Consider the following 12,201-nt stretch of genomic DNA (forward strand, 5'->3'; position numbering starts at 1 on the left):
AATGTGTACATTTTTAGGCGAATTTTGGAGGTCAGGTCAGACATCACACCATTGTACCTCATACATGTACGGAATCAACAAAATACAATGCCAAATTGAACTTTGAAAGAAAATATATTTACATCAATAGCATTGGAACATTTCAAATAACATTTAAGGTGAATTTTGGAGGTGTCAGGTCAGATATTACACCATGGACCATGGTATCTCATTCAATTTTACTGACTCAACAAAGAGTAAGTGCACAGGATTAATGGACTGAAGCTACTTAACTGAATTCACATTCAGTTGTTGAGATGAGCCTCTGTTTTGGCCAGTCAGGGCATAGCCAGTTTCCTAATATTTAAATTCGGGCCAGCACATGTCATGTCATGACATTTTGATCTTGGTATTTGATACTACAGCAAGTAACAGTGGCATCCACAGGGGTGCTGCAAAGCTGCTGGAAGAAAGGCTGGAGAAAAAGGTGTTTTACTTTGCATTCCATCATATATTGGAAGTAATAGTTAGTGCTGCATGGGAAACTGTGTTTGATGAGGTGAAAAGTCCTGAAAACACCTTGTTTAAAGAAGTAAAGGAAAAATGGGATGATTTGAGGAAGGACAGACCCTCCATGCATGAAGATGGTTCCATTAAATAAACATCGGGTAACTTTTCTACCATAAATGAACAGATTTTAAAAAAGACGCTTCACTGATCTACCTCAACTCTCTGGGATTTACAGAGTTTCCTGCTGCCAACTGTAGCTGCTGTTAGTTAATGTAATCTCAGTCTGTTAGCCAGGCTGACTCAGCTCAGAGCACCTGAGGAGTGTTAGCGTTTATACCACAGGCGTGTTGGACCACCGGGAAGAAAAGAAGAAGAAGAGGTTTTCAGGCCCAGTCCAACATCTAAACGTCTGTCTACATACTCTTGTCCGTGTAGTACAATGAAAGAGGAAGAGGGTAAGACGAGTCAGGTCAAATCAAATTGGTCTATGAAGCCCAAATGTGTCTCAAGTGGTTTCAACCATTTTGATCCAAAGAGCCTCAAAATCAGAGAAAAACTCAACAAGGAGAAAATGGAAGAAACCTCGGAGCGACAGTGGATGAGGACGGACAGATACAGATTTATTCTTGTGTACAGAATAAACAACATAGAAAAATCTCTGTATGGATAATCATGTTGATGTCCATATATGAAGAATATGGATCGAGGAGGATGATGAGCAACTTCCAGATGCTGCCAAGACACACAACCTGCTCTCCACCATGGAAAACACCAGACACAAAGAGAGGACGAGAGGACGAAGATCCAAAATAAAAGATCTAAAATATTTCAAACACAGACAGCCAGGGGAGAGACAGACAGACAGAGAGAGACGTCCCATCCATCCCAGAGAAGCCTGAGAGAAAGACACACAGCTTGGACGATCATCTAACAAACAAAGTTAGAGAGAGTTGTTGAAGGACTGAAAAGTTTGTTTCAGGAATGTTTCTAAAAAGTAACAAACTCCACTTTGACTCTGAGACAAAGACACACACACAAACACACACAGTATTTCTACATGAACGATTCTCGCCATTATATGAGAATAAAAGTTTACGACGCTTCTCAGACTACACACAAGAAACAATATTTGGTTTGCTTTTGTTTTTGCTTTGCTTGTGCTTTCTGTAGAGTTTCTTTCAGCAGTGGGGACGTGTGCCGGGATGTTTCATGGAAGTGTTTGAGTTCGGTTTCATGTCAGTTTTTAGAGTTGCTCAGCGAAAAAGGGGGACCGAGAAATAGTTGAGAGCAACGACTCTCCAGTGATTTAATAAAACCGAGGCTTAAAGGAGAGAAAAATAAAATCTAGTGTTGCTCTTAAAACGGCGTTTGATGCTGCTGCAGCTTCTCTCCAGTGTGAAAACTCATTTTCGAGTGCAGTGTGTCTCAAACGTTTTGCACAGCGTGCCACGTCAGGAAATATCCGGCTCTCTGTGAACCACTATGACCAACATCAGGACACTTCACACAGGAGGCAGGTTCACTGATTGTTGTTAGTCGCAGAACTGACATATGTCATGAATCAATGAAGTCATGTCTCAGGTCACACACAGCTGTCTTCACCCTTATAAGAGACACTAGGATACATAAAATGTGTGTGTGTGTGATGTGTGGGTGCAGAAACTTGAAACTCATGTCTGTTGTTGACAGACCACCATCACAAATTGTCCATTTCCACTCGCCGCTGACTCATCTTTCTCGGATTTCACTCCCACTGCTGTGCAATCAGTAGTTGTGATGAGTCATTCACTCATTAATATGACTCTCTCGGCTCTCTTCCTGTAAATGTCAACTTTATCTGAATGCCAGCTAGAAAGGAAGCGGCGATGAAACGTGTTTCCAGCGACGTGTAATCCCCCGGATTTGAGAGTTGAGGTCTTAATCTGGGTGTCGGGCTCCTCGCCTCAGATCACCTCCGCTTTGTTCTGGAGCACCTGACTTCTTCTTGTTCAGAGGAAAGAGAAGAGAACACAGCCAGACAAATTATACGGACTAAAACTTTCTGCTCATCAGATTTTAGGAGAAATGATCCCATGTTATGAATGATGAAGGTTGTTTACTTCTTTATTTACAGTGAAATTATATTAAAATACACATTTCCTTATGTTATTTTAAATGTTGTCTTTATTATAAAGTTGAATTTAAGTCCAGTGTCGTTCCCCTTCTCTCCTCTCCTCCGTCTCTTCCTCCACCTCTCGTCATCTCAGCTTGTGTTCGTTAATTATGTGGATGAAGGGACTCTGCACGCAGCGAGGATGGAGATAAAAACTACATTTGGTTTTCAGATGTTTCGCTCTGTGATCGATTGAGCTCGAGGTTTTCTGCAACTCGCTTGACGGGAGCAAACTTGTTATTTTTTTGAATGCAAATAGAAATTTGGATTTGACTGCAGCTGCTCTTTTCCTTTTCAATTAGTCACAAGTCGAGTAGTCAGAACATCTCGGTGTCACGGGTTGATAAATGAGTGCCATGTTTCACTGATGTACGCGTACAGGTGCAGATGGTACTCAGGTTATTACCGTAGGTGTGTTTTATGTCTGCTTAGAAATCTGCTGCAAGCATTATTGATATTAAGTCAGGATTTTGTTGCGGTGCCTTCACATGATGTAGAAATCTGTGATGGACTTTGAATTGGACCTGAATATCCTTTATGCAATCATGTGGGGGTTTTATGCAGCACCGCCTGAGGGATTGAAGGTCACGGACATCCAGTGCTGGTTTTGGGCCTGGCTCCTTACGTGCAGAGATTTCTCTGGATTCTCTGAATCTTTTAACGATTTTATGAATTTTAGATGGTGAAATAAATTTTGGACTAAGTGATGAACCTCTGCCCATCCTTGTAAATGACCCTTTCAAGGACGCTCCTTTCATAGTCAGTCATGATACTATCACCTTAACCTGCTTACCTGTTGAATGTTCCGGGGGTGTTTCTTTTATTGTTGCCCTCGTCCCAGCAGGTCTGTGTGCAAAATGAAACACTTGTTTGCTTGTTAAAGTTTGGTGATGAATCTCAAATGTCTCAGTCAGTGAGGTGTCTCTCTCTTTTTTTATTCTCCTCAGGTCAGCATCTCTCTGCATCTCTACCTCCCAATCAATCCATTTATCAGTCGCTTCATCCGCTCGTCTCTCCAGCATGTCGCTGAAGGTCCAGACCAGTAATGTGACCAACAAGACAGATCCAAAGTCCATCAACTCCCGGGTGTTTATAGGCAACCTGAACACGGCGGTGGTGAAGAAATCAGATGTGGAGAGCATCTTCTCCAAGTATGGCCGGGTGCTGGGCTGCTCCGTGCACAAGGGCTACGCGTTTGTCCAGTACGCCAGCGAACGGCACGCCAGGGGGGCTGTGATCGGGGAGAACGGCAGGGTGCTGGCCGGACAGACGCTGGGTGAGTTTTTCAGGTTTGAAGGATTTTACGCACAAACCATTTCAAGAATTCTGAGAAGCTGGAATCTTCGACCTTCAACCTGAACTTAAATAATTCATCATTTAGCAGCACTGCACATGGTTACTGTTTTTTATGAGGAAGACTTTTCACTTCTGAGCTCTGGGGAAACCAACACTGCAGGCTACAGAAAACTCAGGGCTATCTCAACATTACTCTGGGTTGTCAGGACTATCCCCTGTGGGTAACACAGGATTAGAGGTTGGAATCAGAATGTTTGTGGCTCATTATTTCATCCGAAAACATTTTCAACCTCGATCAGTGTACACACTGGATGATGAGTTTATTTTACATGATGTAAAGTTCATGGATGTTCAGGTTTGGGCTTGATCTCTCTCATATCACATAAAACATGCTTATTTCTACAGTGACAACTGCACATGGCTACTTGACGAATATCTTTTTGTTTTTGGGTGATAACCATACACTGTATAAAACATGGATGTAGTCACCCACAGGTCGCCTCTGCCACCTCCCGCCTTATCTAAAAATGGTCAAAGCTGTGGAGCTGAATGCAGCCTGGGTGCTCAAACAAGCCACATGTAGCAGCACCCACCTGTCAATCAAAGCGTCCACGCTCTTAATCCTGCATAACTTTAAGCCTTAATATAATCTGAACAGTGGGGATGGGAATTGATCAGGTTTTTACAATTCATATCTATATTGATTCTCATTTGGGAAAAAAAGGAGAACAAACAGTTTGATCAGCATCAACTTTGTTCAGTTAGAAGTATCACGACCTTACAAAACCAACAGTGAGGTCAAAAGAGGCCCACAGCCTAGTAACGATGTGTAACTGTGGCAAATACACACGTTTAATGTTAACTGTTATCGCACATGGCACTAACATGGTAGGCAGTGTGTTATTTACCTTCTGTAGTAACCACAGAGGTGGTCATAGCCTGGCTGCTGCTGCTGCTGCTAGGTTGAGATTCATCTCCAGTCTGAAGCGTGTCAAAAACACGACATTCATTTCAAAATATTGCATGTTGTGTGCGCAAATGTTTCTGCATGTTGGTCGTGTTCCCTCCCGACGCTGTTATTTCCACTTTGCAATGATTGCAAGTCGCCCTGTTGCCGTCTGTTTTGGTCAAACGCAGCCAAACTTTGGAGCGTTTGAACCGAGTAGGTGCCATTATTACTACTGATTGCACTGCAAGTGGGAAACTTGCCTAAGTTACGTGCCGTAATTTGTCGTGCTTGCTGGAATCGAGTGTGCGTAACGTCTTGTGGAAGTTACGTGACGTATTTCGTGCTTTCTGGAATCGATAAGAGAATCGTTAGATAAACTGCCAAACGATTCCATGGAACTGAAACACACGGCACCGGTTCTCGATTCCCATCCCTACTGAACAGGTGAGTTGTATATAAATTCACCCTCAGTACAGTTGTCATGAACGGGGAAATTAGCTACAGAGACCAAAACTGTTTTTTGTACCAGGCTGTAAACATGTTTATTTCTGCTGTGAAGTTGGACATTTGGACATGGGGACTTATGGAGACTGACTCACTTCTGGAGCCAGCCTCAAGTGGACGTTAGAGGAACTGCAGTTTTTGGCACTTCTGCATTGGCTTCACTTCACAGCCACAGAGGTTACATAACAAGCTAAACATATGAGACGGACACAAGCTGAGAGCTCTGATATCAAACATGTTCCCCGCCCTGACCTCCACACCTTTGCACTCAGCAGCCAGGTAAGGCCGATTTGACAGACTCATTGCAAAAAGACGGTGACATTGATTGATTAACATCTTGGGAACATCCATTCCTAATTATCAGACTCTGTGTTTTCAGTTAAACGTGCAGTGACTGCACAAACCTCTGAGCACCATTACATCCATTTCCAGACGCCGTCTCTCTCTCTCCCGCTCTTTGCTCGGCGTTAGTGCGTAATATAAAATATCAGAGGGAGCTTCAGAGTTGAGCGGAGTGCGCCTTTAAGCTGCTGGAGTCTGTTTCCCCCGGTGGAGCAGGGCAGAGACGAGCTGTCAGGGAGCTGGTGTGAAGAACTCAACTGGTTTATGTTCAGTCACTGCAGAGCTGCAAGCGCTAATAGTCTCTCTCAGTGCAGTGTGTGTGTGTGTGTGTGTGTGTGTGTGTGTGTGTGTGTGCGAGACACTGAGAGAAATATATGAATGAGTATAACTGAAAATGTGTGTTTTCTGGGTTGAGGGGTTAATTACTGTCTCACACAAACAACACTCGCCAACACACACACACACACACACACACACAAACAACACTCGCCAACACACACACACACACACACACACACACAGTAATACTGGGTATATTTCCCAGAAGGCTCCATCAGTGTGTGTGTGTGTGTGTGTGTGTGTGTGTGTGTGTGTGTGTAATGTGGGATAAAGCTGTGACAGCTAAGGGGCTGCTAAGTGATGCTCTCTGCCCCACTGCAGCTTGTGTGTGTGTGTGTGTGTGTGTGTGTGTGTGTGTGTGTTACTATGGGGATCATATAAAGTCGGTCTTCTTTCTCCGTTCCCTCTCTCCAATCATCAATCCCGCTGTTCTGGGATGATTTAGAGTTTATTATGAGACACTTTTTAAACACATAATTTCCATTTTGGTGTTTTTGTTTAGCAGGCAAATTATAACTGCGATACAATAAACGTAATACGATAATGAAGATCACGGACAAACGGCTTCACATAAAAGAGACGATAAAAAGCGAAATGCTGAAATGGAATCGCGGCGTCGTAAAAATCTGAAGTACAGTAAAACAAAAAGATTGATTAGACATAAAAGTTGATGGTAATGGACAAACCGATCATTCAGAGCTGAGGAGGTCCAAAAAGTTTTATCAGCCAAAAGCTTCCTGACAGAGGAAACGTCAGGCAGAAGGTGAAGCTTTATTGTAAACGAGCAAATGTCACGTTCAGTGTACGTGGAGTTTTTTATCTTTAGGTTACAGGAGGTCCCGTGTGGGCCTTGAGGTCCTCAGCAGTATTAGTTGTTTGGCTTTGGTTGGGAACAGTAGGTGCCAGTCTATCTCAACACTGTGGTGTCCAGGGTCACAGAGACCTGTTGCTGCCTTCATAGACATAATAGATAGCTTGTTGTTGACGGTCCAATCTGCGTAAACAGACATCTGTGTCTCCAGACTAGAACATGCTGACAATAACACCTCCATGGGTAAAGACATTCTCTGTGACTGATTCTGGGCGTGTAGTATTTGTGGTGTTATCTTGGGGTTTACAGTCGATCCACCAGGATGAGTTGGGCAGAATGTGAGACCGACTCAGGCACTTCTGATGAACTTTGAGAGTGTCTCTAATTCTCCTTGGACAAGTGTCAATAAATAATACAGCATAAGACATCAGAGGCTCCTGAACACTTTCTGAACTCCTGACCATTGACCTTTGACTTCAGTTTAATAAGCATAATTTCATTCCTCATGAAACATTTGCCAGGTCAGTTTAAGCTCAAAGCTAGAATATGTTTACTTCCACATGTTTTGGACCATCAGTCATATCAGCAGTGACGACAGGCACGATGACGTCCTCATGAAACAGATGAAGGTTGAAGTTCGGTGGCAGAGTTACTACTTGCTCGTAAGGTTAGGTCGTGGTGACAGTTTGCTGAGCTGGATGGCTCATACCAGCTGTTGATGGTGCCTTAAAATATAGACGCATGAACTCTAAATATCTACAGTGATAGATGTATAGAATTTTGTTGACCACATATATGTTTAGATGTCTTTGCTGTATATACGTTTAACTTCCATTCAAACAAACCAAACCTGAGAGCTCTGAGATAATGAGAGCAGCTAACGGGAGCCGACAGCTTCCCATTTCTGGATCGGCCAAAGAGCGGAGTGAAGTGTTTTTCGGACACACTCAAATGACTCGACGCTTCAGAGAGACATCGGAGGAGTCGATAAAGTGTGGCTGTGAGTGGGTGTGTGCTGCGTTCAGGGACTTCCCCTTTGAATAACAAGACCCTGCAGGAGACCAAAGTCACTGAGGCATATGGAGCAGCAGGTGGAGTGTTTGTGTGTGTGTGTGTGTGTGTGTGTGTGTGTTTGCAGAGTTTTATCCCGAGGTCATATAAATGGAGGGTCAATAACAGTTTTAGTTGGATGAAGTGTGTGTGTGTGTGTGTGTGTTGCAAACAACTGGACTTCTGCCATTTCCACACCTGGCTGCAGTCAGAGTTCTGGATCAGTGCCTCACACACACACACACACACACACACACACACACACACACACGTTCACCTTCACGGTAAAGTTAACAGGCTTGAATCTTCATCCTCTGGCTGCTCACTCACTCACTTTCCATCCATCCGTCCATCCTTTTATTATCCTCACTCGTTCCTCCGCTTCCCTTCGCCTGCCAACACTTCTTCAAACCTGAAGTTTTGCCATCTTCCTTTTTATGTTTTAAGGAAACACCTTCAACCCTGAATTTCATAGAATCTGTGAAGTTTTTATGTTCTGCGGAGTGCTGCATCGTGTCCGCTGGAAAATACCCCGCAGATGAAAGAGTGTTTACTCAGAACTGGTGCAGACTTTTCTCTTGGAAATTCTTGGGTTGCTTTTTTTTTTATCCTCTGCTGATTCATGACCAGCTGAGTCTGCTTTTTCTGTGTGGAGTTTGAATTCAATTTGAACCGATTGAAAAGTTTAAACCGGCGGCTATAGTCTGTTGTCAGAGGAAGCGTCCTCTAACTGAGAACCATCCTCAAATATCAGACACTGCTGATCTAGAAAGAGTCATTCATGCGCTGACATCAGGCTGGATTACTGAAACTCTCAGGCGACCATTTCCTGTTTAAAACTTACAACGTCAAAGTGCCACAGCCTGGTTACTAACAGGGTCCAAGAAAGGAGACCACATCACCCCTGTTCTTGCATCTTTTTCCTCAAACTCCACCAAGCCTGGCTCTCCACATGGCTTCATACCCAACCAGGAGCGTTTCAGACAGACTCAGGTTTGGTCATTTGAGCAATGAGCAAGAAGGCTCTGTCCTGTGTCCTCTAATAGTCAATAAATCCCTCCATGGTCTCACCCTGACACATATCTCACCTCCACCTGCATCACCAGACCCCTCAGATGTTTCTGCTATGGCATGTTGGCTGTACCCGGTATATTCAAGGCTTTTCCAGTAGCAGCTTCTCGGTTCTGGATCAGCCTCTGACACCTTTAGCCAGGCTGAGCCTGTTGATGCTTTTAAGATGCACCTTAACTCCTAAACCCCACTGCACACATCTCTGGAGCGTTGTGTACGTAGAGAACGAACGGATGGATGGATGAATTATAGGTGCATGTATGTTTCCTCGTGCAAGTGCAGAGCAGCTTAACTTTCCACCCACATATGCTGAGTGGAAACAAAAAACAAACGAACACTAATACGAATAAAAAAAGAAGTCAGCTGTCACGTGCATGTCCTTAATGTGGATTATAAATGTAGGTTTGAGTCCATGACGACAGCCAGAACCGTTGTTCTTTGGGTATATATATATTTGTGTGTCATCTGCATAAGTATGATGTGATATGTTGTTGTTTTCCTGCTAGTGTGACCATTTAAAATACTGAACAGAAGAAGACTGAGAATGGAGCCTTGGAGGTCTCCACGTGTCATTTTATATACACTCAAATGACAGATTGACACAAAATAGATCCTGTCCTTCAAACAGGATTCAAACGTTTACCCTAACAATATGTTCTAATTAATACAAGTAAAATGTTACCACTATCTGTGGATGTCATTGAATAAGTATGGGTGCTGTGGTGTGGTTGAAATCCTGACTGGAAAACAACAAAAATGCTCCATTTTCATGCATTTTCCTCATTTATTCTAAAATGCTATAAATGATTTTTCTCATCTTCTCTATTCTCAAAACATTTAAACAGTACAATAACTACAACAGGATCTCTTTTATCTTGTATTTGTTTCTCCCGGTGGTGCAGCATTACAGATCTGTAAGTAATGCAGAAAATTTACTGTTTCTTCACCTTAAATATGATTGGAAGCCACAAAAAGTTCAGCTGGAAATAAGATTTCTTACTTTCCTTTTGATTATTTATGCATGGCGTGTTGACAGGCCAGTCTGTACTGACTGACTGACTGAACAGCTGACTGACTGACTGTGGGCTGACAGAGGAGAGGAAATGTTGTAAAATGGTTCAACAGCTCACTCTAGTGGAGGTTACAAGGAAACACACCACCTACTGTCTAATCTACCGCACTCATACAGACATTTAATGTTCTGGGAATTTTCCTGTAACTTTAAATAAAGTGAAAAATAAAGATTTCTGCTTTGTTTTGTCTTTTTTTTTTTCCAGATATCAACATGGCAGGAGAGCCGAGGCCGAACAGACCCAAAGGCCTGAAGCGATCAGCAGCTTCTCTCTACAGGTACACGCTGCTGTTTATTGGATTGATCGTCAGTCACATTTCTAATGAGATGTCCTAAGACTCTTCTGGGTACTTTTAAAGAGCAGCAGGAGAATATTCCACCCACAAATATGTGAACACAAAAACAAACACAGGTGCTCGCGTGGGACTGAGATCTAAACCACTTTGATTGAAGAGAGCCGAGTCTTTAAAAACACCCAGACTGGATACCAACACCCTGAAGAAGGTGGAGGTTGAGACCTGTAGGTGTTTTATTGACAACAGCACCCAGAAGACGTCTGAGCCTTTTTTTATTTTTAACGTCCTCATCTGTTAAAGGGTGTCTGACCTCATTCAGGCTTACAGACTTGATTTTTCTTGCCCATGCAGACCCCGCCTGTAAGGTGCAGAAGCAGTTTAATCATTTGTTTCTTTTCACGGTGGTAATCAGTTTCAGAGTGCTACTTGTATTGAAAAGGCATGGTGAGTCTCATTACCATAAACAGCTGCTCAACCTTAAAAAAAGAAATCTGAGACTTCGTGCCCTGCGATAGTTCCAATAATGTTTCAGTAGCTTTTCATAACTGACAAATGTGATATTAAGGTTGAAAAATCTGACTCTGTTATTGTTCAAATGTTTAAGACTATTACAAAGATTTGTATCTCAGAATCATTTGAATATAAAAAGGAAGAAACAAGAGATCTGCTCATGGACTTTTTACTTCTTTGTAAAAGCGGTGGACAAAATAAAACACAACAGATCGATTGTGACATATTTCATTATAGTACAGACCCGAAACAACAGAAGTCTCAGAATCATTCACTGAATATTTTAAAGCTGCATTAATCTCTTTAAGCATTAAAGTTGCACCAAAACCATAAAAACATGGTTGACAGCCATCACACGTCCCTGGTGAATTGATAACATGTTGCAGATTTAGAGCAACTTCATCATCCCTTTGGCATCGTGATGATAAATGTTCAAAATCTCTTCAGGAGCTCGATGTTCCACTTTTCCTCACCAGCTACTCTCGAGCATTGTCTGTGCTCGGCAGGTAGTGCACAGCGGGTTTATCAGAGCTTGATCCCGTAGCCATGTGACTGAATCAAAACAGTGTCCATAGAGCTGACAACACAGCAACATTCAGTGTCCGGCAAATCTCCTCGCACAAATGGGCTTTTCTGTCTCTGCTGTGATTCTGTCCACCACCTAACATGTGACTGGTTGCCTGAAAAGGAGTGACTGCACAGTAAAACCTGGCACTCTGTGAGCTTAACGCAGGAGACCATGAAAGTTTGCTTCATGACGGAGTTAAAGTAACTCATTTCTAGGAGTTCAGATTCACTTGTGTCACTGCTGAGGTGGATAATACACCTGTTTAAAAAGGTTACCTCACAAATAACAACATCCGGAAACAGGACACATACAATCAAGCTGCAAAACTACCAGGGTGCCATGGATGGTCGACCAATGGCACATTTTCATTCCAATAGATCACCTCAGCCGGCAACTTCCTCCAAAGCTCTGGTAGGAGAGTTTATCAACTGTCTCGTGAGTTCATCCGAGCATAAAATATAGTTTGAGAAGTAAAATGACACTTTTACCTGCCTTGTGACACAATGAAATGCAAGTGAAGACTGCTGGCCGTCAACACCAGGAGTAGTGTTGACTCACTCTCCTCAAACACTGAACGTTGAAATATTTCCTCCGCCAAAGAATATCTCTGAGCACGAGCTGTAGTCTAGAAAAGAAACTCCAAAAGTCATCTAACACTTTTAACACTTTGTTATGCAGCTCTGTGCAGCAACTAGTTTTTCAGCTAATGACACGCTAGAAAGTTACAGGATGTAATAACAAAACTGACACAT

General features: G+C 42.8%; 1 protein-coding gene across 2 annotated transcripts in view; it reads left to right on the plus strand.

Annotated features, from left to right (window-relative positions):
• Positions 1 to 12,201, plus strand: part of raly (RALY heterogeneous nuclear ribonucleoprotein) — a 119,035-nt gene that overhangs the window by 69,491 nt on the left and 37,343 nt on the right. For both annotated transcript variants that reach the window (XM_027278954.1, XM_027278955.1), the window contains exons 3-4: positions 3,589 to 3,917; positions 10,281 to 10,353. In XM_027278954.1, the coding sequence (XP_027134755.1) occupies positions 3,662 to 3,917; positions 10,281 to 10,353 (329 nt within the window). In that variant the 5' untranslated portion in view covers positions 3,589 to 3,661. The remainder of the gene's footprint in view (positions 1 to 3,588; positions 3,918 to 10,280; positions 10,354 to 12,201) is intronic.

This window comes from Larimichthys crocea, chromosome VI (assembly GCF_000972845.2).
Source record: "Larimichthys crocea isolate SSNF chromosome VI, L_crocea_2.0, whole genome shotgun sequence".
Taxonomy (NCBI): Eukaryota; Metazoa; Chordata; class Actinopteri; family Sciaenidae; genus Larimichthys; species Larimichthys crocea.